The 26541-nt window shown below is 32.6% G+C and overlaps 2 protein-coding genes across 3 annotated transcripts; both read right to left on the bottom strand.

The window, feature by feature from the left end:
• Window positions 1–1864: 1864 nt before the first annotated feature.
• Window positions 1865–8721, bottom strand: LOC107891944 (CBL-interacting serine/threonine-protein kinase 1). 2 transcript variants are annotated; one of them, XM_041100347.1, is made up of 12 exons: window positions 7929–8721; window positions 7725–7787; window positions 4809–4880; window positions 4595–4702; window positions 4402–4482; window positions 4132–4311; window positions 3840–4052; window positions 3636–3740; window positions 3425–3541; window positions 2473–2535; window positions 2295–2369; window positions 1865–2203 (listed from the first exon to the last, which is right to left on the bottom strand). In XM_041100347.1, the coding sequence occupies exons 1-12, from the start codon at window positions 8121–8123 to the stop codon at window positions 2135–2137; spliced, it is 1341 nt and encodes a 446-aa protein (XP_040956281.1). In that variant the 5' UTR covers window positions 8124–8721; the 3' UTR covers window positions 1865–2134. The 2 variants fall into 2 exon arrangements, with proteins under 2 accessions (XP_040956281.1, XP_040956282.1); XM_041100348.1 differs by having other exon boundaries at window positions 1865–2164; window positions 7929–8461.
• Window positions 8722–12109: 3388 nt separating this feature from the next.
• LOC107891943 (enhancer of mRNA-decapping protein 4) lies at window positions 12110–20185 on the bottom strand. The gene is made up of 12 exons (XM_016816868.2): window positions 18967–20185; window positions 18815–18864; window positions 18578–18734; window positions 18223–18441; window positions 17600–17728; window positions 15904–17415; window positions 15388–15747; window positions 14709–14828; window positions 13806–13976; window positions 12884–13048; window positions 12676–12801; window positions 12110–12564 (listed from the first exon to the last, which is right to left on the bottom strand). The coding sequence occupies exons 1-12, from the start codon at window positions 19756–19758 to the stop codon at window positions 12259–12261; spliced, it is 4107 nt and encodes a 1368-aa protein (XP_016672357.1). The 5' UTR covers window positions 19759–20185; the 3' UTR covers window positions 12110–12258.
• Between the last annotated feature and the right edge of the window lie 6356 nt (window positions 20186–26541).

A 26541-nucleotide genomic window follows, 5' to 3' on the forward strand; every position in this document is an offset into this window, starting at 1 on the left:
AGGTGTAAATAATAAGAATAAAATGTATATATTTTTAAACAAATAAAATTAGATTAAAAAAGGATTAAAGATATGAAATTTTCGAATCCAAAAATATTTTTAAAGATTTTAAATTCATTAACAATTAAGCTTTTAGAATGTATTTGTTGTCTATCAACTATAATGAACATAGAAGCAATGGATTCAAATAATAGTGTTTTAAAATATAGTAAATAAAATATTTAAAATATTTTAATGTAATTTTATATAAAAATAAAAAATATTTTAATATACTTTTATACAAAAATAATTATATTAAGAATGTTATTAAATTATATATTATTTTTATTAAATTATATTTAATAATAATTATATTAAAATATATTTAAAATATTTATTATTATTAAATATAATTTAATAATAATACTATTAAAATTTAATAATAACAAACATCTATCTAAAAAAATTCTACTAAGGGTATTCTAGTTATTTTAGCTTTTTTCCTTATGCTATTAGAAATCTATTTTATTCAACCAAACACAAGAATATTATTACAGTTCCATTCCATTCAACTAAACAATCTAATTATTGATTACAACTCTATTCTATTACAACTTTATTTTATTCCAATAAACTGAACGTGCCGTTAGTGTTCTGGTTCATTCATGAAGCACCCATAACTTCATTGATAGGACCTTGCTAAGGCACTAAGACAAATACAACCCATGTGGCAAGGACGCAAGCTTAATGTTACCATTATGAAGGGAGGCATTCTTTATACTTAGGAAAAATGTCAGAATATTCCTTAGAAAGTGCACAAGTCGTATACTTTGTAATTTTATAGTGTAGCCTTTGACAGGGTGTGATTTAGTACCAGGCATGCAATGGTTGGCTACCCTAGGACCCATCATGTGGGATTTTGTGAGTTCCAGCGGAATGGTGATGGCTTACTTGGCAGGGAATAAATCCTTATGCAGCTCAACTAATTCCTTCCGAACAACCTTCTCCATTGTTACTTGTCCTTAACCAATAGGAAGGAGTATAAACCTTGTCCAAAGGTTTTTAGAATTAGATAGGTAGTTGTCATTTATTCTCAGTCCAATTTCAATTAAATAGATTATTGAAAAATTATAAAATATGGTTTAACTGTTAGCTCAATTGATTTTTTTATTCCGGTTTAAAGTGGTTTACGGTCCAACCAATTCAATCCATTTATTTGTGCTGGTATATCGATTGATTCTCGGTCCAACCGTTGGCCTGATTCTAACAACTACGACCTTGTACTTACAATAATCCCCAACTCGGTTACTAAACAAATTTCTAGCACCATTGAAGGGGAATGCTACTAATTTAGATTAGTTGCTAGAGGAATTTAAGGAGCTGTTTCGAGCCACAAGGACTTTATACTAATAGGCCGTAAGACCAAAAAATTCGTTTGAAGGATTATAAGAAATTTGACCCCATAAATATCCTGCCATACAAAATAATGAAATAGAAAGATTGGTTTAGAGAGATGGTGGGATTAGGGTTTAGGTCTTCTGCATCACCTACAGTGATGGTTAAGGAGGAGGATATGAGTTGGAGATTGTGTGTGAACTAATGACAACTCAATCAACTCACCATATCCCTCTAATAGGGCATGTCAATTATTTAAGTTCGGGCTACCATAAAAATCTAATGCATGAAGATGAACAACTTTTAAAACACATTAAGGGCAGTACGAATTCTTGGTAATGCGCCCTTCAACCTTTCAAAGCTTAATATTTGAGGAGGTTTATATTGGTGCTCTTCAACAATACGTTGGCTTATTTAGCTACATGATTTTAAGAAAAATTATTAAACAAAAAAAATATTTTACATAAAATTATTTAAACACCAGAAAATATAACATTTTTCAAAAAATTGAAAATTATTTCCAATAAAACATAAGCAATCTAATATGAACATGCGGAAAGCAGTCTCTAGAGCATAAACTGCTGCTTCCTCGACATAAATACTATTACTTTGAATCTCTGTTTTGTGAAAGTTCAAAAAAAAAAAAAAACATCACCTATACCATAAAATATATAGCCTAAATAAATTCATCCCCTCTAAGGCTCACAGATCTAACTGAGATCCTTAAATGTTGGTGGAGCCAACCCAACCTGTGTGTCACTCAAGCTTCTGTGGACACCAGGCCTTGGCCCTGAGGATCGCCAAAGTCATTAAATAGCTTTGTACATAACTGCAATTATATACATAATAAATGTCACATCTTAATTTTATTTAAATATATGTGGTTAAAGCAGAGCAAAATACTGTATACTTTCGTGTACCTGTCTATAAACTGTAGAATCGCCATATGATTTTCTTAATTCAACTACGTACAATGACGGACTTATCTCAAACACCTGGCGTGCATAATTTAATCACACGATTACACTTTGATATAGTGAATTTTGAATCAAAAGCTCACAACGAATTTTGCTCGTATTTTAGCACGAGAATTTATACCTCAGCTGCAACTGAAAGACTGGCAAGACGTTTTTGGACCGTGTGCTCTTGCGTTGCTTTCAACTGAAATCAACATGAAATTTTATAGTGTTATTGTTGCCATTACCATCAAGCATATATACCAAATTAGATTATAGCATATGTATGATATGGGTCAACCATAAAATTACATAATAAATATATTTATAAAAAAATTAATATAAATAATAATTAAAGTTTTGGTTAATCATAAGTATAAATGGAAAAAAAACTAAAAGAATATAGATTCAAAATTCTATTATCTTTTTTATTTTTCTCTTACAAGTTAAAATTATACTCTCTCAATTAAAAACTTTATAATAAATATAGGTATATGTAATATATGATTGAAGCTAAACCATCTAAGAGGTATTTAATTTATATTGGAAAAAACATATGAAGTAGTACTTTTGGCTATCAAAATTCAAAAAAGTGCAGCCGAAGTATTAAACAAGATGAATTTATCATCCAAAACTCGTGCTTTTTGAACTATTACCAAAAAAACTCGTGCTTCTTGAACCAAAAGCAAAAGCTGTTAAAAGACGCGCTTTTTTTGCTGTTGCCATAAACACTTTTTGAATGTTTAATGATTTTTTTATATTCATTAAATAATCATATGTTTAACTTTTGATGATAATATTAAAAACAAAAGAATTATTAGAATGAAATAATTTTTTAAAGAAAATCTAAAACTATATTTTTACATAAATTTTCACAACATATTTATATATTTTTAATGCTAATAATTTATTCAATTACTATTAAAAATAATCTAATACAGTACCAGTTTTAACATAATGGTTCTTTTCAAACAATTTATATGTGCATTATTCACCAAACTATACTAAATTAAGCCTCACAATCATGCATTTAATTTGTAAACAGAGAAATGCAGTGCATTAAGCAAAGCAACTATATAAATCAGTTTACTAACCTTTCCGTTTCTCATTTGGACTCGAAATCCCATCTCTGTCACGGTGTCTTGGATCTTTGCAAGCAAATCTTTACCCGAACGATTTGAGGTAAATCTGATCTTCCTTTCAGATACATCCTGCATATTCATAACAACTAGTTGCTATCAGATATAATTGCATGATACAGTGCTTACATTAAAGAAAGGAGGCCTTAATTAGTTTGGCTGGTACCTCCTTCTCAAAGAAACCAGAAAGGTCTAGGCACGATGACATTCCTATCAACTGAAAAGCATTAATGAGAGTAGGTGATTCTTGACTCCTACCTCCATCACAACCCTTCATCAAAATAGTGTTTCTCTCCGTTATGTTCAAAACTTGCAAACAAATGACTCATCAAAGATTATATATATTGGGGGGAGGGGGGGTTGTACATACCACTTCACACATTGAGAAAGCTTCATCATCAATATATATATCTTCTTCCTCATCATCAGGTACAGCAGGAGTATAGTCTTGCTTGAACCAGTCATCTTCCTTGATACCCGTCATTGTTATCCTGGTTTCAGGGTTTGGGTCAAGAATCCTTCTTATCATGTTCCGAGCCCCAGGTGACAACCATTTCGGGATCTGAGGATCCCCTTTGAAAATCTGAAATCCAAATCTCACAAAAGGGTTACACATAAAGGAAATTAATATTTTTTTAAAGAAAAAAGCACAATCCGATTACCTTTTGATAAAGAACTGCAAGGTTTCTATCATCGAAAGGGAGATAACCGGTGAGAATGACATATAAGATGACACCACATGACCATATGTCTGAAGTGGCACCATCATACCCTCTATTTGCCAAAATCTCTGGCGCGACGTAGTTTGGACTTCCACATGTTGTATGCAGTAAGCCATCCTCCTGAAAATATTTTGAAAACGAAATTAAAAATAGAAGAATATCATTATTTTTGGGTGATTTTCATTTTTAGATGATGAGCACTTTACGTACCCTAATATGTTGAGGCAATGCACTAAGGCCAAAATCAGATATCTTTATGTTCCCTTTATCATCAATCAGAACATTTTCCAGCTGAAATAAATAAACATATATATTAATAATGGAAAGAAGAGGTGATGAAAGGACCTTTGTTTAATGCTTTAACAAATCAAATATATGATAGGTTTAGAGGTAATGAAAGGACCTTAAGATCCCTGTGGAAAACACCTTTGTTGTGACAATAACTAACACCATCAATTAATTGCTGGAAGAACTTTCTTCCTTCTGCTTCTGATAGCTTCCCTTTGGATGCCTGTACATGATTTAAAAAAGCAGCTAAGCAAAACAAATCAATGTAAACTAAATAATATTATTGCAGCAGAAAGGACCCCTAAAAGTAATTTCAACAAGTCCCTTACAATTCTGACAAACAATTCCCCTCCAGTTGCGTACTCTAGGACCATGTAAATCTTGGTTTTGCTTGCCAACACCTGCATGTTTATTATAAAGCAAAGGCATCATTACAGCAACTAAGTACCACTCTTAATCTTATGATTGTGATTGTCATCATTAACAAGAGATTAACAACATTAGGACAAATATCACATACATTGTCAAAATCTAGAAGCAAAACATTAGGATAAAAGGGATCGGTTCTTTTTGATGATTTAACAAGTTGACCTTTACCCTTTTTTATTGACTAATGGAATGGCATGGAATACTTAGATTTTTACGTAAATCATATGAACCTAAATCACATTCTATGATTCTAGCATTAGTTTTGCAACAAATTAATCAATGAATTCTTTTTGTTCTTCCTGGTGGAAATGTAAATAAAATAACAACATAGAGCCTAGGATATGTTGTAAAAATTAACCAAGAAAACAAGTGAAGAAAATGACACCCATTACGAAAACGCCTACCACTTGCAAAATTGGTGGGTTCAAATACATAATTGCGGCCCCCAAAATTCGATTTAATGATTCTAATTATTTTGTTATTTACTGTGTAGACAAATAGAAATTGCCCAGAAAAAATAAGTGGTGATTGTTGTGGGCTACCAGCTGGTGGGGGACTGATGATATTAATTCAATACAAATAAATTATTGAAATACAAATTTTTACTAATTTAACAGTAAGATTTAGTGGTGTTACTCAAAAGATTAATTTTTCAATTTTCATAAAGTATGACATCAGATACTATTAATTAAGCTAATTGAATCAATTGGCTCTGTTATTTTTACAACAAAAGGAAGAATATGGATTAAGTCTGCTTAAGTACATATTATCTTCTGATTTATAAGTAGTAGTTGGAATTGTATAAAAAAATTTCTGAAATACAAAGTAGAAAAATTTTATAACTTACTTAAATCTTTCAAGACTTGATAGTAAATTTAATTAAACTTATACTTTAATTGACCGATTGATTTAGATCTTAACTGATTTAACTAACCTGATTTAATATCGATTAGTTAAATAAATTAAAAGTTGAATTGGAATTCTGATTAAAATATTATATTTTATATATTTAAAAAATAAATAAATATACATATATATTAAAAGTTAATCGGACCAGTTGATTCTATCATCTATTAGAAAATTTTATAATCAATAATAAATTTTAATTGTATACAAAACTTCCCTATTTGGCATTTCAATTCGACTCCCCCTTAGACTCGTTTAGAATAAGTCTGATATTGACCAGTAGTTGGCTAGTTTATGTTGCTACGAATGTATTGTACCAGATATTATTTACTCTACTTTATATTTAAATACAAACAGATGTTTTCATAAGTACAGGAATCAAAGTCATGAGAAAACGTGTAACTGGATATATGTGAAAATAATAATTATAACGAGAGAAATGGGCCCCACTTGACCTGCTGGCCATTCTCCTATTGGCTATTTCCTATTTAAAAATTAAAGAGTAGGTTTTAAATATGTGGCTAGCGCTTGCGTATCTCACCGTCACGTATTTGTGGTCCATAGTAAAAACAGCGACGGTAGCAATAAATAAATAATATAGATTAAAAAAATAGTAACTAACCGACCAGATTTTATGGGTATGAGGTTCAGATGAGACATGTAGTTCACGTGCATAACTAAAGCGTGATGTGACTTTCTTTACACGTGGCTTAATTTGAGTGGGCGATAATTTTGTTTTAGTTGGTCAGGGAAAAAAAAAGAAGAAAAATGATCCGTGTGGTAAAGTAAAGTGGATTAAGACGGAAGAATGGTCCAATTTGATACCCCGTCAAATATAGTCGAGGCAATCCAATTCTTATCTGGTGCAGGTTGTCTGATCAAGGCTTGTATCATATGAGTGCGATTGTTATGATTAGAAAAAATAAAATAAAAATAAAATCATAGGATTAAATTTTTATTTTTCTATTTAATTGATTTGATAGATGGATTAGAATGGTTTATAAATTTTAAAATATAAATTAATAATAATTAAAAAATAATAAATTTTTTGAATAAAACGATCTAACAAGTTCAATCATTTAGACAAATTTGAAACATACATTAATAACGGGGTGTAGAAGGGGGCAGGCAGGCCCCCAAAAATTAAAACATTAAATTGATGTTCTTTTCTTTAACTTTTCATTAAATAAAAGAATGACATTTTTAGTTTTTATGAAATATTAATAATTACTTTAAGCTATTTTAATACATTTGTTTTTAATTTTATAATTATATCTACGCCCATTAAATGAAATTCCTAGTTTCACTTTGATTAATAATAATTTTAAAAAATCGACTTTAAAATAAGTGGGAAAATTAAAACTTTCAACCATTTGGGGAAAAAATTGGTTTAATCATCTTGAAAAATCTTAAAACATAAATGAATAATAATTATAAAATTTAATAATAAATAAATAAAAATCGGAAATTTTAATGAAAAAAAAACCAATATGCAACTCAAATTCCTTTTGTCAAAAATTCCAAAATTCATAATAAAAGAAAAAACAAAGATGTTGATTTTATCTATTTTTAACCGGTTCTCTAATTTTTTTTATTAAATTTATATAACTTTATTGGACGGTCCATTTTTTATTTTTTTTAAATCTATGGTGCTGCATTTCCGGTTATAGGTGGTGGAAGTTGTTTGGATACAAACTTCAATACAAAATTGAAGTTTGAAAGCAGAGTACTAATGGATTCTTATCCATCAAAATTACGGCACAAAATCAGGAATTAATTTAATCTTTTTTAACCACGTAATCAAAAGTCCAAACAAGAAAATGCGTTTATCACAGAGAGTAAAATAATAAATTAATCGGCATTCAACAACACCACAAATGATTGAGATATGATAAACAAAAAGGACATACCTCGTGTAAGCGAACCACGTTAGGATGTTTGAGGAGTTTCAAAGTAGCGATTTCTCTCTTTATCTGCGCAAGTTTCCAGATTCAAGATTTTTCGAAATTTGTAATTTGAAAAATGCCATAAACAGAAATCAGAGAACACAATCACAAGCAGAAATTAACCAAAACAAACATCAATCGGAAAGAAATTGAAAGAAAGGAAGGTACCTGATCGGCGATGCTGAGTTGAATGAGCTTGGACTTTTCGAGGATCTTAACGGCGAAAGTGAGGCCGGAATGGAGATTCTTAGCCAATTTAACTTTGCCGAAATTTCCTTCGCCGAGATTCCTCCCTAATTCGTAATTTCCTAATTGCAAAATTCCTTTCTTCTTGTTCTCCTCCGCTGTTCTCTTGCTGCCCATTCACTCCTCCTTTGATCTCTGTAAATCTAAATCTATAATAAAAAAACTATCAATCAATCAAAGATCTCTCTCTCTCTCTCTCTCTCTCTCTCTGTGTTTGTCTCTCGCACTGTTATCTAATTTCTTGTTATAAACGAACGTCTATGAGAAAAATGAATATATAAATGGAAAAAAATACTAGTCTAAGCAACGAGTAGGAAAAGTAATAGTGGTAAACGAAGGAAGCCTTGAAAGAGAAGATAATGGAGGAGAGAAAGGGGAAGAGAGGAGTTTAGACGCCAAAAATATTGTTCTTTAACTTATGAAACCGTTGAAACCTTCCTTTTTATGCTTCTCCTCGTTTAAAATATTTTATTACACAAAACATTTTAATATAAAAGTATATCTAATTCTGGTTTAGTCCTTCTACTATACTAAAATTTGAGTTTTGATCCCTCCATTTCCTTTAATTTATACAAAATCTAAATTCCATCCATAATGTTGCATGCTTAAGTGCACTTGAAGTCATAATCTTTATATTATTGTAACAGTAACAATGCCAACTGAACTAATGCTCAAATTACTAATCTCTACTTTAATTTCACATAAATTGGTTCTTGCCTCCTTTTTTTATGAGGAAAAGGGTAAGTATTTTCAAAACAGATTGAACTAAGGACCAGTGATTTGATCAATTAAACTAGTGGTATATAACTAACTATAAAGTAAATTGCTATCAATTAGCAAAAATTGAAAATTGAGACAAAAAAAATAGAGGGTTCAATCCATTTTTTATCTAATTATTGTTGAATCGGTGGTTTAATGGTGTAATTGTTCAACCATCACTTCGATCTTACAAAGTTATTGTTCAATGATTAAACCCAAAATTAGTGTCAACTGAATACTTGGTATCAAGTCCTTTCCCACATCCACCCAACATTCAATAGATGATTCCTCTACTCCTATAACTTTACTAGTAGGTCCAATTTGATAGTATTGTTAACTGCTTTCATTACGGTGTTGACAAGGAGTTTTTAGAAAAAATAAGTATTCAACTGATATGTAAATTTATTAATAATTAAATACGGTTGATCAGGTTTTCATCTAACCCTAACTAAGATTGAATAACAAAAACAAAAGAGAAAATTTCAAGTTTTCAATTTAACTACGGGAACTAACAATACATTATAAACATAAAGGACCAAATTATGTCAAATTAAAATAGTAGAGTTAAATCCAATTTTTCAGTATAATAGAAGGATTAAAACCACAATTAGACCATGGATATAGGACAAAGAGGCCAAGCCCACGTTTAAATGCTTACTTACCCATTTTGGTAGCTTTTAAGCAAAGGAAAGAACAACGGTGGTACTGTTACATAATAATTGCATTCTTATCCTAATTATTCCAGCTTTTCGTCAATCACTTACCAAAAGATCAAACTTATATGCTATGCATTTGTTGTTGCTGTTGGAAAAAATATTATTGGTTCCGCAATTTTTGATCTATTTGGAGGAAAAAAAATTGAATTTTGATTTACAAAATCAAAATTTTGTTTTGACGACAAAATAAAATTATAAAACGCAACAAACTAATATTCGGAATCAAACCAAAATAGATCTCGGCGATGACCCACCTATAGTGGGATTTAAGCCGGGACATAATTTGTGTAGGATGGAAGTCAAACCTAGAGTATTAAGATTTTAGGACCTCAGCCATTATTTGTGTGGGATTTATGTTGTATTTATTTTTGTTATGCGGTGTTTTAATTATTTTCGTATGTTAGATAATTACATTCAGGGGTGGCACCTGGAAAAAATATTACATTAACTTATTTATATTTTATAAGCTTATAAATGAGTAAATGGATAAATTGTACTTTATCCTCAAAATTATAAAGATATAAATTAATAAAATGATAAAATTACATATTAACTCTTAAAAAAAATTCATAATTCAATTTCAACCTCTTAAAGATAATTTCTAACTTCGTCGCTAATTACATTATACCTGAAAATATAAAATTATTTGTCGATGGATTCATATTATTTTGCGTCATAAATGTTTTGAGGATAAGATATTTATCTAAAATTTTAATAATTCCTTTTAATCATATTTTAATTATTAAATGTTTGGCTTAAAATATTTCAAATTAAATATAAAAAGAAAAGGTTAGTATAAAAATAAAATAAAATAGAAACAGAGAATGAAGACACCTTGACCTGTGATATGGCCATAAATGAACGAACAATTAGACAAAGATTGGTGAGCAGCCAGGAATTGGTGTGGTTGCTTAAGTTTATATTTGATAGACAAATGAAAATTGAGTGCACACAACTTAAAATATTGTCTATTAAAATCCTATTTTAGGATCAAAGTTTGTTTTTATCAATTCAGGTTCGCATTGCCCAAATCACCCTTAGCCATATCTTAATTTTTAAATTAATATTTAAACTATACTCTAATTTCACTTTTTTTATTGACCACTCTTTTTTTAAATACCTCAAATACCATTATGAAAATTGGGTATAATTTGGAAATCAATTAGGTAATAAAGCGTTATTATTATTATTATTATTTAATGCATTATCAGTGCATACGTCTCATACAGACACATTAAGGGGTAAGCAAAATTCGATTCGATTCTAAAAAATTGAAAAAATCGAATTTCGAGTTGATCGAATTGATCAAGTTATTCGATTTTTTCGAGTCAACTTGAGTTCGAGTCAGGTTGAATTTTACAATTTGAGTAATAGATTAGTGTTAATACCCCTTTGATCCCTATCAATTTTGAAAATGAGCAAATTAGTATCTCTTAACAAAAATTACAAAAAAAAGATAAAATAATTTTCAAATTTTCAAAATATTTATAAAAATTCTAAAATTTATATTTAAAAAATAAAAAATTTAAATTTTTTAAACAACATATAAAGAAAGTTAAAATTTTTAAAAATTTCTAAAACAATAATTTTGGGACCTAAATAGGTAAATTAATGATTCAAGTTAAACATATTAAAGTATCTTTTTTTTTCTTATTTTGCTTTGAAAAAGTTTTCAAATATATATGGTTTCAAATTTATGTGCTCTAATATCAAATTAGTTATATTATAACAAGATTTTAATTTGACATGCTTAATTTTTTAATTTAACTCGAATAATTTCATTTCACACGACTTGATTCGAAAAAAGGATGATAAATAGGACTTGTCAACTCGATTAACTCAAAATTTTTTCACTCGATTCGATCGAACGCTCACCCTAGACACATCAATCATTAGAGTAAAATTAAAAAAAAATTGAAGAACTTGAAAATAAATACATTTAGCTTTATTTAAACATAATTTAATATTAATTATAATTATTTTATTTCTCTTTCGGGTTATAGGTTTGATTTAATATTTATTATTAATATTTATTTTCAAAATAAAGTTATTTATATTGATTTTTAAAGTCTTCAATTTTTTTTTGTTTTACAACATTAATGATATATCATTTTATTATTAACTAACTAATGGTGCATAAAATCTATGCACTAATTGAATCAACTATTATTATTTCAGTGCAGTGCATGTGCATAGGCCACGTTTCATAACCAAATTGGACCAACTAGTTGAATGACTCAAGAACCTATTAAGGTATCAATTTAAAATAAAAGGTTGGATCAACCAACCTACAAACTGATTGAACTAATTTGTCAAATCTGTCAAATCAATTAAACCGAGCTAAAAAAAATCAATTAAACCAATAATTACACCCATTGAACTGATTTTCTCTACTTTTTAAATATATATATAGATTTTATTTTTAATAATTTATTCAATTAAATCGTACAAATCAATTAAATTAAAAACCGTTCGGCCATTAATAAACCTTGGCATAGACTTAATAGAATCCAAAAAAATCCAAATCCGAAAAAAGAAAGAACCTGAATCCTAAACACGAAAAGAATCAAACCTGAGAAAATATCAAGCTCGAAAAAACTTCAACATGAAAAGGCCAGAATCTGAAAATTGATAAACAAATAAACTCAACTATTTCACACATTGAAACATACAACTGAATTTACGAAATATCCACCTTTTTCACCGTATGTTCCTAAATTTCTATATGTAAAGGGGAAAAAAAAGGGAAAATCTTCTTGCAAAAATTAGCACAAAAATCATTTACAGTTCAACACACTGTTTATGACAAACTTAAGAACCCGGATGCTGGCGGTTTCTGAGGCAGATGTCGTGGACATGCTTTGTAAATGATCCACAATCTGAGACACCTGTCTAAAGATTGATACCACATGCATGGCTATTGTCGGATCCGAGGGGATTATGGCAACAGCTACATCAGTCATCCATACAAGCTTTCTACTTGTTTCCTTGTTGATATCACAAGCCAGTTGCTGAAAAAGTGCCAGCAATACTCCTTGGCTCAGTGGACATGGTTTCATTGACAATATCCCTTGCAGATTAACCTGGTTAATTCAGATCAGACCAATGTCAGGTCTCAAAGAGTTTTCTTGTCATGCACAACAAGGGTTGTTGGAAAATAATGTCAAAGAGTACAACTAGTTATTGGAACTTACCTGAGAACACAACCAGGAAACTATAGAGACATCGCTTCTATGCAGGGCTGAGGTGAATGCTTCTTCATATTTCTTTTCAGCTATCAATCTTGCTAACTCTTTAGTTGGATCTAAGTGTGCCTCAGGCTGCGGTACACGTATAACATCGGTGTGAGGCAGATGGATAGTGACTGTCAGATTCATGAGAAACAGAGAGAGGGGAGCATACCATCTCATGCAGATGAGTCAGTGGTCCATTACTCAATTGTGAAACCAAGGGATTTCCTGCATTGGAGTTGCCACCTGCAGCTGCTATAGCTAGAAGATTTCGTTGCGCGTTGGCCAGTTCACCACTTAAGGTTTGTGTGATTGAAGTTGCAGATTTAATAGCTTCCTGCAAATATAAAGCAGGTCATCTTAAAAGAGTTAGCTGTACCAGAAGGTTTGTGTGATTGAAGTTGCAGATTTAATAGTTTCCTGCAAATATAAAGCAGGTCATCTTAAAAGAGTTAGCTGTACCAGCAAAGTCAGTAATACAGGCAAAAACTTTGCATAAACAGGAAAGGTTGCCTTTGTACGTTTCATCATATTGGACATCATTAAAGCTGGCTGGTAACGACATTATATTCCCGAAACAATCATCCATTAATGATGTAAAGCTCTTGGGAACAAAGAAGTCTAGTACCCTAAAGCCTAATACTCTCCATAAATATTAAAGGCCATCCTTCTATGGTTCAATTCTATGCATGTCAGTGTAAAAGAACCATGTTAGGATACTATATTCCTAGAATCTCCCATTCAGAATTTATCTTGGTAGCACACATGGTTAAGCTGGCAATAAGATTTTCCCGGAATATGTTCGGTTAAAGGCAACCTCTATTGCTGTATGCAACTCATTATGCAAAATCATTCAATCTTAGCTATAAAGAAAAAGGGCTAAAATACTCTCATGCAACTTGTCCAAGAAAAGATATTAAGTTGGCAACTGTAACCAAGCCCAGTAAAATTAGTATATAAAATGAGAAGGATATTTAATTATATTTTATCATAGTTATGCTACAAGAAAGGTAACCTTTGACATTTTTAATACATTAAAGTGGGAATTAAGTCACAATGAGAGAAACCACTGAACTGTCAACAATCTACCATACCTGTAGAGCAGCAGCAAGGGAAGAATGTGAATTTTCAAATTGCTGCTGAGCAGTTCCTGTGTGTTCTATTAGCCCTTTATGAAATGTGACATCAATTTGCTCAAACATTGATTTGCATGACATCTCAAATGCTGGAATAACAGAAGTTTCCAAGCTAGATCTCAGTGCATCCTGTGGACAAATCCAGAATTTCTCTAATCAGCAACATTATCCAACTTTAAATTTTAAGATATATGAACATTCATTCCAATAGAAAAAGTTAGCAGAATGTCACTAGGGAGGATGACCATTAGAGACTAAAAACAAAAAGAAATAACTAGAAAACTCAGCACAGTTTTTGGACATTCATCTGATGGATTCTAAAGCCAAAAAGTTTTCCTTAGGAGACACTAGGCAGGTGTCTATTCCCCCACCCCACCCACCTCTCTTATCAACTATTCAACTTTAAATCAGAGTAGTCTAAGTTCAACCACCTATATCAACATAAACTAGAGGGAAAAATAGGAACAGGAATTTTATGCAGAATGGAATTTAGAGTTGCTACCAGTCCATAAGGGAAGCTCATACAATTAGTAAGGTAAAATTGATCTATTGAATTTGGTGATATTGGACAGTACATGTAATTGCATTTTACAATAAAGGTAGACATCTCTATGAAAGGTTATGAATTACTTTTAGAACTGTCCATAAGTAATTTGAATTCTTATTTGCCAAACAAGAATACAGTCACCAATCCTAGCTATCTAAATTCTTATAAATAAACCTTTATCATCTAGAAATAAATTATCCTTCATTATCAAGTTGTAAAAGAGGGAAAAAGAAAAGCATGGCAAGGTTCAAATCAGCTCAATAATGAAAAACAACCAACTACATAAGAAAGAAAATAGTTGAACAAGAAATCACCTGAAGTGCTTGCTTTCCAGTAGTTTGAAATTGTGCTTGGATTTGCCTGGCCACTGTTGCTTCAAGTTTTGAACTGACTGACTTCTCCAAATGATTCACTGCCCTCTCCCCAATGCCTTTCTGCAAAATACCCAATTAAAAACCCCATTAATATAACAAACACAATTTTAGTGGCTTAAGGCAATTGAATACCACATTTTACTGCATTTAGAGGACAAAATTCACTACTTATGAATGAAGCTGAAAGATGAACAGCAACAGATTGTGTAGAAACATTTGAGGCTTCACCAAAATTTACCCAGAAACAAGGTAGAAGATAGGACAAGAACGAACTTTACAGCATATTTTCAATAATAAGATCAGCTCTATTTAAGATCAGTTAAAGTGTTATTTAGCATGTGTTTCCCCAAACAAAAGAGTGTTTAGGTATATTTTTCTTTAACGCATCAGTATCATAAATTCAACAGAAAACAATATATTAAATATAAAATTCTTACTATAAATATCACATTGAACCAAGCCAAGAGGCACCTGTTAGCATTTCCCATAGGATATAATTGCTGCATTTCCTATCATGTCATCGTTTATAATGGTGCTCTGTCCAAATAAATGACCACTGCAGTCTTATGGGACACAAAACAATCTGATATGTCAACAGAATTTGGATTTTTGTTTTTACCTGGAATGACTCTGTAATAGCAGAAGATATACTTTTCTCCAGAGTGGGACTAATAGCACGAGCCACAACAGGGCCAACTGCAGCTATTTCCTTCTTTAAGGATTTCTCAAACATGGCTGGCAAGTCCTTATTTAAACAGTTGGTGATCAAATTTGTTATCTGCTGCATGCGGTCTCTCTCTAACTTCTCTTGTTTTGCATTTTCATCTTTGATACGGGCCCACAAAGCATCTGTGTTTGCCTTTACAGCTTTCTCAATGCTCCTGCCCAAGGATGCTTCCAGTCTTTTCCCTTCTTTGTTAACAGGAGCAGAGACAATTGCATTCATCTGCTTCTGCATTTCCTTCTGCACGCTAAGGGACTGCTTGGTGCAACAAAAACATTATAGTAAGAAGACTATACCACAAACATTAACACACACAAATAAGCGTGTTTAAAGAGGAGATTCTTCAATTTTATTCTAAGAGAAACGATTCTTTCTTCAAAAAGTTGTTTATTGTATTTTTTAAAAAACTACCTGCTCAAGCATATCCCGCATGGCCAGCAATTGGGGGAAATTAGCATCAGCTGACAGAGCCCCAGAACTGCAACCTGGTTCATTAGATGAATCCGTGGAATTATATGGGCTAGCTGAAGGGGAAGATGGGACAGATACTTGAGAATTTTTCTTCTTCTGCTTTTTCCCTTTAGCAGAAGCTGGAGATGGGGAACCAGTGATGGCAGTGTCTGTTTCACCAACCTTTGGAGGGGCATTTTTAATCACATTCTGGTCACCCCCATCACCAGCATTAGTTAGTCTATCTGCTTGAACCAAAACACCCAAGTGATTAGCTTGTTGAGCTCCCTCAATGCCATAACTTTCTACACAAAAATCTCTAGCCATCTGAATGCCAAGATCTGATGCCTGTGAGTAGAAGGCCTTTTCTTTGTTATCTCCAACTGTAGTACGAGAGACTTGTGAATATTTAGTCTCACCAAGAACATCAACTTCTACCTCTACGCTTTCAGCATCATTCTTGACCACATCTTTGATTGCTGCCTCACCCTCATTAATAGCCTGACTGATTTGTGCATTTTCTGTCAATGAAGACACGGTAGACAATATCTCTGATGGTGTTACCAGATGGGTTGGATGTTTGAACACTGCAATATCTTCACCTTTCTGCAAGCTCTCACCTGCGTAGGGCACTTCAACATTATTCTCTCTAACCGTGTCTACTTTGTGATCAACAGAATGATCAGGTGCTGAGCGGTTAACATGATCAACACTTGATGGATTTCCAAAACCAGAAGACTTCCATGATAACCTTGGACTTAATGGAAGTGGAGGTGTTGCAATGTGCACATTTTCAGCACTACTACCAGACAGCAAAGCACTTGGCTTAATTTCCATGCCAGACACAGCACTCTCAGATATGAATGTAACCTCTGAAGAAGCTACGTTTTGTGGACAGCTCGCCATGGCAGCGCTTTCAGAGCTACTGTAGTTTATAGTCTTCTCAGTTGGTTTATATCCATGAGATAATTCCTGAGAAGCAGAACCATCAGAGTTCATGGCATCAGAAACATGAGCAACATTAGAATCAGTTTTATCCAAGTCTGTGTTTTCCAGGGGTGGTGGTAGGCACTGAGACAAGTCCAAAGCATATTGCTGAATAGCCTGTGTTTGAACACAGTAGACTTGGACAGTATATTCTCCACCTGGCAAACTATCACTTGTTCCCGTGAGACTCAATATAGGCATTGTGACAGTGAATTCAGCTATGTAATCCATGCAGGTAGCTGCAGGATTATGCCCATATTCTATGTGTACAGCATATATAGCATTCTTCTTGGCATTTGCAAGCAGAAACAGGCCTGCATGGGGCAGTGCCAAAACTTGATTAAAGAATGCATTGTCAACCTCAGACTCAGCAGAACACCTCAATTCCAATGTCTGCATACACTGCCATGATTCACCATCACTGGGCAACAACCAGCCCTCTTCACCTGAAGAGGCCCATATCTTCACTTCACGGTTTAGTGGGCCCTATAGGTAAAAAGACAATAGAAAATTAGACACTTGGCATAATGAGAAGAGAATTTATGCCACATTACCAACACAAAAGCAGAAGTAATTTTCTGTCGAAATCACAAAAGCTTCATATGGTCATAGAAAATGTTTTATAAAAAAGGTAAAGACAATCTAAAAAGGAAAAGAAACAGAGGCCTACTCCTGTGATAAGAACAATATGATCAGGGCGATGTGGGGCAGTCAAGAATGTTGCCGAGTAAACAGGATGTCCATCATGTGGCCTCAACACTGCAAGTGGTATGGGCTTACGATCTTCCCAAATTTTCACCTGTCACAGAAATTTACAGTTTCCATAAATATCATTACCAAATTGAAGAATGAATACATATGGCCTGCTGTGAATCTAAGCATACTGCTTAATGGAACAACTGCACAAGTCGGACCAAAAACTTCAATTTTCTGGGCCTTAAATGTCAATAGCTGTCAGGTACTTGATTTGCAGTATTGCCGCATTAATAGTAGTTTATGGTCATAATGAGAAAATCGCTTTGGACAGCCAAAAACCTTTTACATGCGTTAAAATGGCTCAACATGCATCACTACAACCATCATGTTAGATGGAAATAAAACATTATCAGGTTTACATGTCAAGTTCTGTCATGGTAGTAAAACCATTGAACTTCAAAGAGGTTGTCTGTGTTAGAGATATGACAATCATTCAACTTTCAATTTTTCCTTCTTTATTTTTTTCCAGGAGCAACTGTATTAAGAACTAAAATAGAGAGAATAAATCAGTAAATAAGGAGAAGAGTAAGTACAAACCGTGCCATCTACTGAAGCTGAAGCTATACGGGTAGTCAACCATTGGCACATTGACAACTCAGTAATCTCACCATCATGTTTGCCAACAAACTGAACCCCATCAATAAGCTTATCAACAGAGAAATTAAGAGGTTCCTCTGCTGAAAATCCATCAAGTTTTCCAACTTTGATTGTATCAATTTTCAGGATACGATTTCCGATAGCAACCATCAAAATCTCCTGTTAGATAATATTTGTTGAACATTTACAACACGGAAAAAAAATATGGACAGGAAAAGCAAGACTATAGAAGATATACAAAGACTTGGCATAATAGTTACTATCTGATAACATCAAATACAAACCGATTTATTACTTGTTTGTGAGGATGCCAGCAGACTCGTGGATGTTTTGATGATTCTTGCCCTACGATCTGAAGGGCAATAACAACTTTGCCAAAAATTTGCGGCTTATCTTCATCATCAGGTCCCTCATTGATCCTCCATACAAAAACCCGGCCATCAACACTTGCACTGCAGAAAATGAAAGATGAGCACTTTTTGATGACACAAATGAAGTCAATTTATCCCATGAAATAAGTAGAAAAGAGTACCTGGCCAAAAGGTGGACATCCTCAGCAAAAAAAGCCATATCTGTTACTCTCTATATTTGGAGAAACAAAATGAATGAAAAGGTTGAGCTGGTAATAAGATGTTTCACAATAGGAACTTGATAATAGAAAAGTGGGTATAAAGAGATATATACCTGAGTGTGGCCACGAAGCAAGGACCGGAGGGCAGTGTTGATGTTGAGGATACGTATATTCCCAAGCTTGAGACCATAGCAAATGTAATTCCTATTAACAGCAATCTGACGACCAAGAACAAGGCCAGGATCAGATGCGTACTTGGTAATGGGAGTGACCTCAAGTTGGGGTTGTACTTCACTGGGTAGCCTGACATGAATATCGTAAAGGAGATTGGTCCCAGAGAGATGCCTGCCCTTCGGGACCTTGCTGCTCAACAGTCGGGCAGGTGAGGGAGAGGGCGAAGGAGCAGATGGGGTGACAGTCATATTAAGAGGCGGGGCAGAAGGGACAGGAGCAGGAGCTAGTGACTGAGCTTGAGTGCCAAAGAAGGCCATCAAAATGTCGTTTCCGGAAGTAGGAGGGGTGGGGAGTTGGGGTTGGGGATGATAAGGAATGGGTCCAGTAGGATTAGGATGAGGATGCAAAGGGTGTTGGGGTTGAGGAGGAGGAGGGTAAGGAAGGTAGTGGTGGAAAGGGTAAGGCCCAGTAGGCGGAGGGTAAGAGGAAGAAGGCGTCAAATAGGGCGGTGGAGGCGGCGTTGAGGATTGGGCTGGGAAAGATGGGGATGTAGTAAGGTTTGAAGTGTTAGGACTTGGAGTTGGACTTGGAGAAGTTGCTGTCACGTTCACGTTCTGAAGATGCTGGTGCTGCAACATAGGGCTAGAACTGGGTTTAAACAGCTTGTTCAAATCAAACCCACCGCTGCCACCACCGCCACTTTGCGGTTGAGGATTGGGATTTGAAGCCATCCAATCCCAAATCCAAAAAAGAGAAAATAAAAAGAAAACGATGAAATCAAAGGCTTGTTGAGATCTTACTTTATGTGAAACACAAGGAACAAGAGGGTTTCATGGATCCGCTTGCTTCGATTCAGATCAGAATCCAAGTTTTTAGATTATATCGAATCTTGAATCTCTTGCTCCCCACTTTCTTCTCCTTTGGGTGGCCCAGACTGGATGATGACTCGAAGACGCCAATAAACTATATAAAAATGAAAAACACCAACAGGGGAGGCGAGGCTTTCAGTTTTATTAGTCAAGTAATTTTATTAGTAGACCATTTCAGGACTGTAGAAAACCAGGGATGAACGCTACTACACCCAAAGTGGTATCAAGCAATTTCGATACTACACCCAAAATGTTAAATATCATATAATCAAGTTATTTCAATACTAAATTTCCAAGTTACGTTGCTAGTTAAAACTCAATGATTTAAAGCTCAAAGGAAACACTCAATAGTTTAGGATTTTGGGCAATTTTTTTTCTTCGGTTTAATCAATTCAATCCATTCGGTTTGATCAATTCAATCGATTCAATTAAAAATTAAAAAATTCAGCTCAATCAATTTTTTTATTCGATTTAATCAGTTCATACCGATTTCCAAATCAACTGGTTCAAAATCATTCTCAAAACTAATATTTGAATTGATTCTTCATCCATCTAATCGATCTGATTCGATTTATATAACATTAATTTTGAGTTGAGATTTAAGGTTTAAAGGGAAGAGTTTTATTATTATTATTATTATTTTGATTGTAATAAAAATAATTAAATTATAAATTTTGGGTCAAAATATTTTTATTATTATTTTAAATATAAAAATACTTAAATATTAAAAAAAGTTAGAAGACAATACAAAGGGACGAAAATGGATCCTACCTTACCTCCTTCCTTACACATTGTCTAAAGATATAATGCTAGGGTCAAAAGTTGAGGTTTGGGATAGAAACAGGATTATTAGTTAAGATTTTAGGTTTGAGTTTAGGATTTTATGTTTAAGATTTTTATTTAGGATTTAAGTTTTATGTTCAAAGTTAGAGGTTTGAAGATAGGTGTTTGAGATTCATCGGTTGCATTCAAAGTTCAGGTGTTGAAGTTTAAAATTAAGTTTGAGACTTAAGTCGATGTTCAAGGGTCAAGACTTAAGGATTAATAGTTTTAAGGTTTCGGGTTGAGGCTTAAAGTGTTGGGTTCATTTCCATTATTTGAGTCCTATAGTCTAACCTCTACATATGCCTTAACTAAGGTTAATGATTTCGAGGTTGTAGTTTAAGATGATAACTCTCGGCCAGTTATTTAGTATAATTTTCATAATATATTAAGAGTACTTTCTAGCTTTTAGGTTAGTTTTTATATATTTTTGGTTAATTATATTTTATTTACATTTTTATTTATTTTTCATTATTTTTAGGGTTAGGTCGAAATTAATTATTATTTTCCTTTTTCTTTTCCATTGAGGCTCGAAATGAAGAATGAAAGAGATAGAATATAAACTAAAAGATGGTGAAAAGATGTCTTCTATTCCACCAATAACCCATTCCACTACAATTATTTATTCAATGGAGCACCATAATAAAAAAAGAATTTAAGGGTTTTGTGATTAAAAACTTTGAAGAAAAATAAGAGTAAGAACTTACTTGGAGGCAAAAAGAAAACTTTTTCACATAAAGGAAACTTTAAGCTTGCAAAGGCATGAAAAAAGGGGATCCGGAGAGTTTAGTACAAATTCTTTATATATTTTCTCTCTAGATTCTTTCTTTTACATTTTATTAATGCAAGATTGTTATGAGTATCTCTTTGCGATGTTTTCTAACTTCAAATGAACTAAATTATATTTTCCTCGGATGATGATGGATTACATCTTAGTTGATTGATTATTTATCTCTTCAATTATTTTTATTTATGTTAATTATTTATTCAATTTTGTACTTATTTAATTTGCATGTTTGATCATCAAGTCGTATTAATTTGATTACCTTAATTTATCTTAGGATTAAGGTTAAGTTCTAAAAGGAATAGATTAGTGTCGATGAACGAGTTAATTTGCGATTAGGATAAAAATATACATGATGCCCTAATCAATATGATGGAATTATTCTTAATGACTTAACCAGATTACCTGCATAGTATAAGAGTATAAAGAGTGTGTCACATCCCAAAATTAGGTCTAGAAATTTTGAGGGTAATTTTGGAATTATGGTACGAAATGAGTTTGGAAATTTGGAATGTGGTAACCCAAAAACATCTTCATTTATGGCTTTTTGAAAGTTAAATCAATTTTTGAAAAGGATATAGAAAAGAACTTTAATTTTAAAATATGGACTATTTTGGAAAGGGGCTAAAATTAGGAGTATCACAAAGGTAAATATACCAAAGTTTAAAAATTGCCCTATTTTCTTTTCCCCCACTTACACTAAACTCACTAAAACTATTCCCCTCATCTTTTATTGTTATCCCTTTTCACCCAATTTGAATTTCCAAACTTCAATTCTTTTGATTTTCATCATCTTCCAAGCATTAAACCTTCCTAAAATTCCAAGAAAAGCATAAAAAAATCACTGATTTTACCATTTTTCAACTTGTGGGTTTTTTGGATTGTCAACCAAACGCTTGTTTTTCTTTCAAGGAAGGTAATGTTTCGTTTTTCTATTAGTTGCTAATGATATTTAGCCTTTTAAATTGAGTTTTTATTCATTGAATCAGAAGTTTTGAATAGATGTCAAAATTTGAGTTGTTAATGGTGGAATTTGGGATTTTGAATGAGTAGTTAGAGTAGTTTAGAGTGGTTTGAAGGTTGAGAATCATTCTGAGATAAATAATTAGATATTGGAATCAATTGTAAGCATTGAGAACTAGTAGGATTTAAGATATTTGAGTTTTGAATTTGCAAGTCGAAAATTTCAATTCCAAGAGGAAGAAACCTTAAACTTGTGTTTTTGATTGTTTGGGTGTGTATATAGCTGTAATTTAATTATGTTTGTTGTGTGGCCAATTTTGGCGAGGATTTGGAACCGTTGGAGCCTTCAACTAGTAAGGCAAAAGGAAAGAAAAAGCTAGTTTAGGCTTTTGGCATCTAGGCAAAAGGATGAATAGTGAGTGTTTGGAATCACTGCTTGTAGACATGATTTAGTGTTAATCGAAAGCTTAGGAATAGCCTAAACCCCTATCCTAAGTTTCGAGTGTAAGCTTTCTTATACCCCTTGTTTAATGTAAAGTATGTGATATTGTGAAGTGGATTGAGTATTAAGTTGTGATAATGAGACATGTGATATATATTGTGATAGCTCTTGTGAATGTGTTAGTTGTAGGCATATTAAACTTGCCGAATGATAGTGATGATGTTGTGTTAGCAATATAAATATGCACTGAAAGTGTGTAGAAAACGGTAAGTACATATGTGTTGAATTGTGAAATGTGATGATGATGTGACAGGTAAAGTAAGTGAATATTGGTATGTGGTATATGATAATCTAATTTTTAATGCATTCATATGTAAATAGCTATGTGATGGCTCAATGAGCAAAGTTGTGACACTTACAATGTAATTAAATATGAATCTAATAAGTGTGCTATGTGTACAAATTATGATGTGAATTGATGTTATGAACAGAGATTAAGTGCATAAGAACATTAATTAAATGTATGTATTTGTGGATACTTTGGTCTTGTGATCTCATAAAACCGTTGGATATAGTTGGCATGCCATAGGATTGTGAGTATTCACCCTTATGTTTTGTGATTTGGGCATTGAGGCTCCGAGACAGATTGGAGGGATAAGGGAATGTTGAGCCAAGCTCCATTCACTGAGATATGTTGGTGTGTTGAAGAGTGTTTAGCTTAATACTACACTTATGGAATATGTTAGACTCTTTAAGTAATTAGTGTGATAGAGATACGTGTATCCAATATGTGGTATAGATCCCACTTTTATGTTTCATGTATCCAAGTTGCCAAATTATCATTAATTGATTAATATATGAAAATGTTGTGTGTAAATGCATGTGAATATATAAGCTAGACTTAAGGGTCATTAAAGCATGAATACGTTGTTTTGTCTTAATGAATTATTGTTAAATGGATCATATATATACGAGTTGAGTGTAATTGCATGTGAGAGTATATGCTAGTTTTATGATTTAATGAAGCGTCAATATGTTATTTTGACTTGATTAGAATATGGTTGTGAATATGTTGTAGCGTACTCTTGTTTTAACTTTTGATGTTATGTATGCTTTGTGGTTATTCCGACATTCACTGAGCTTGTTTAAGCTCACTCACTCTTTCTAACCATTGCAGATATTTAGCGTTGGTGGTGTGTGGTGTAGTTCCAAGGAAGTGATCCAAGTTAGGCTTTAGATTTTAAGTAGGTAATATTATTATTATTCGTTGAACTGTGGAAATAAATGCAATGTGGTTAAAACTTTGGCTGGTTATTATTATGTTCTTGTTGGTTTAGTATGATTGTGAACTTTTAGAATTTTTTTTGGTAATTATTACTATTTTTTATTGTTATTACCATGATTTGGATCGACAAGGTAAAGATGTTGCATTGGACGGTGTTTTTGGTAAATTTGATGCTTCACACTGTGGTGGTTAATGCATGTTAGAATAAAGATATGTTGAGCATGTTTAATACTCTATTTTGCTGTGCTTTTGCGAATCTGAGCAAAGGTATTGATACTCAGGACATAAAAATTGATACCTTGGAGTGGAATTGTATACTTGTGAAGTCAGTAGCTTAATTTGGTATCGATACTCAATCACGAGTATCGATACTTGGGGTGAAAATACCAATATTTTTGCCCATGTATCGATAAAATGATTTTGTTTAAAATTTGACAGAATCTAGTTTGGCATCGATTTCTTACTAGTATCAATACTTATCTTCCAAAATATCGATACTTGTGATGACGTATCAAATAATCCCTACGCATGTTTTTTAAATTATTTCTAATGTTGACTAAGGTATGTTAAGTCATTTTAAATGTTGCCTAAGATGATTAAGACTCATTACTCCTCTGAATATTTGAAAGTGACGATGGTTGCATGTATTTGAGACTGTGTGAATATGTATGAGTTTTAGTTTCTCAATAGAATTTCTAGTTTTGTTTCAGACTTGGATTCGACTGGTTCCAAGCTTTCGTTTCTTCAGTAATTTATAATTTTTCTTTGGTTTTCACTTGCAATTGACGTTATCTTGATGACTGTAAAAAGATTTTTGACTTCTAAGTGCATCCCATATTGAAACATATCAATTTCTCTTTCCCCTTCTCTTTAGTTTAATATTTGCTTTGCACATTTAAATTGAATTTAAGAAATCTTGTATTTAGATCCATGAGTAGTTAAACCCATAGGGGGATTAACAATCAGAGGTGGGATTAATTAACGGAAGAATTATGGTTTGCCTAATAATTAGTTTGCTTGAATTATGTATGCTTAAACCCTAGGAAGTAATCTAGGTAAATAAGGTCGAGAATAATTTATCGAGCACCTCTTAATTTAATTTAGTTTAAATTGCGAGGTCGACATTATGAACATTGAGTGAATTTCGATTGTTAATTTTGTTTGATTTATGCTATATTTGTTGTTTAATTTTGATTTTGTTTTTCGTACTATAATTTTATATTATTATTGTTTAGCCCTGTTAGTGTAGAAAGTAGTTTTTGGTTTAATTCAACCTTTATTGGGTATGATCCTTGGAATACTTCCCAAAGTGTTTCATTGTAAACTTTTCTATATTACAATTTAACCCGTATACTTGCAGACACCGATGTCTATTTTATATCTTTTTTTTTGTAGTATTTCCAATCTAGATGTTCGTGCGTCTAGCAGCAGTCAAATTACCGAAGCAACCACAATAAATTTCAATACAATTCAACAATTCTAGCATGCTTTCAAGTTGAAAACACATCCTCGATATGTTGTAAAATCTTTTTTAGGTTTTATAAGAGCTTATGAAAGCTCTTTTGCTAACCCGAGATTGGTTAATGACTTAATCGAAAAGTTTTTAGATTTACCGGTTGACGTCACGACATCACAGTTTTCGCATCGCGATTTCATCAATTATTGAGTACCGTCATGACTTCAGGAAACTCTACGTCTCAACGCCGCTCACTATCGATCTAAGTTGCGACATATACTTACGGACACCACTGTTTTAATTCTTTATCTTTTGTAGTAGTATTTCCAGTCCAAATGTTCGCATGTTTGGCAGTGATCAAGTTGTTGGTGCCGTTGCCGGGGGGGTTTTGACATAAAAGTTAATTTTATTTTCTACAATTAGTAGGATAAATAGGAAAATTGAAAATTATAGAAATGGTTTTTATCTTATTTTATTTTTTCCGTTTTTAATTTTAATTTTAATTTCTATTTACTGATTTTTCTTCTGTCTTTGATTTCAATATATGACCCGAAGTGGAAGCACTCTAATCTAGTCACATCCTAATTCAAAGTGATTTCTAAGATGTAACTGTAACGCCCCAAAATTTCTAATTTTGTTATTGTGAAAATATGATACAAATATCTATCAGCGTTAGTGGTTATATGTTTTGGGAGTGTTTGGGAGTTCCCAAGTTCAAGCCTTCGCTTGGGAAAATTTTGGTATTTTGAATGAATTAGGCCTTACTCTTGTTTAGTAGGCTTTTATTTGATTCTTAGGTAAATTAAATTAGAATGGGCTACTGGTTTGGTTGTTAAATGGTGTGTTATTATGGTGGAGGTCTTGTGTTCGAATCCCTATGCAGGCAAGGGTAT

Source organism: Gossypium hirsutum, chromosome D09, assembly GCF_007990345.1.
Source record: "Gossypium hirsutum isolate 1008001.06 chromosome D09, Gossypium_hirsutum_v2.1, whole genome shotgun sequence".
NCBI classification, from domain to species: domain Eukaryota; kingdom Viridiplantae; phylum Streptophyta; class Magnoliopsida; order Malvales; family Malvaceae; genus Gossypium; species Gossypium hirsutum.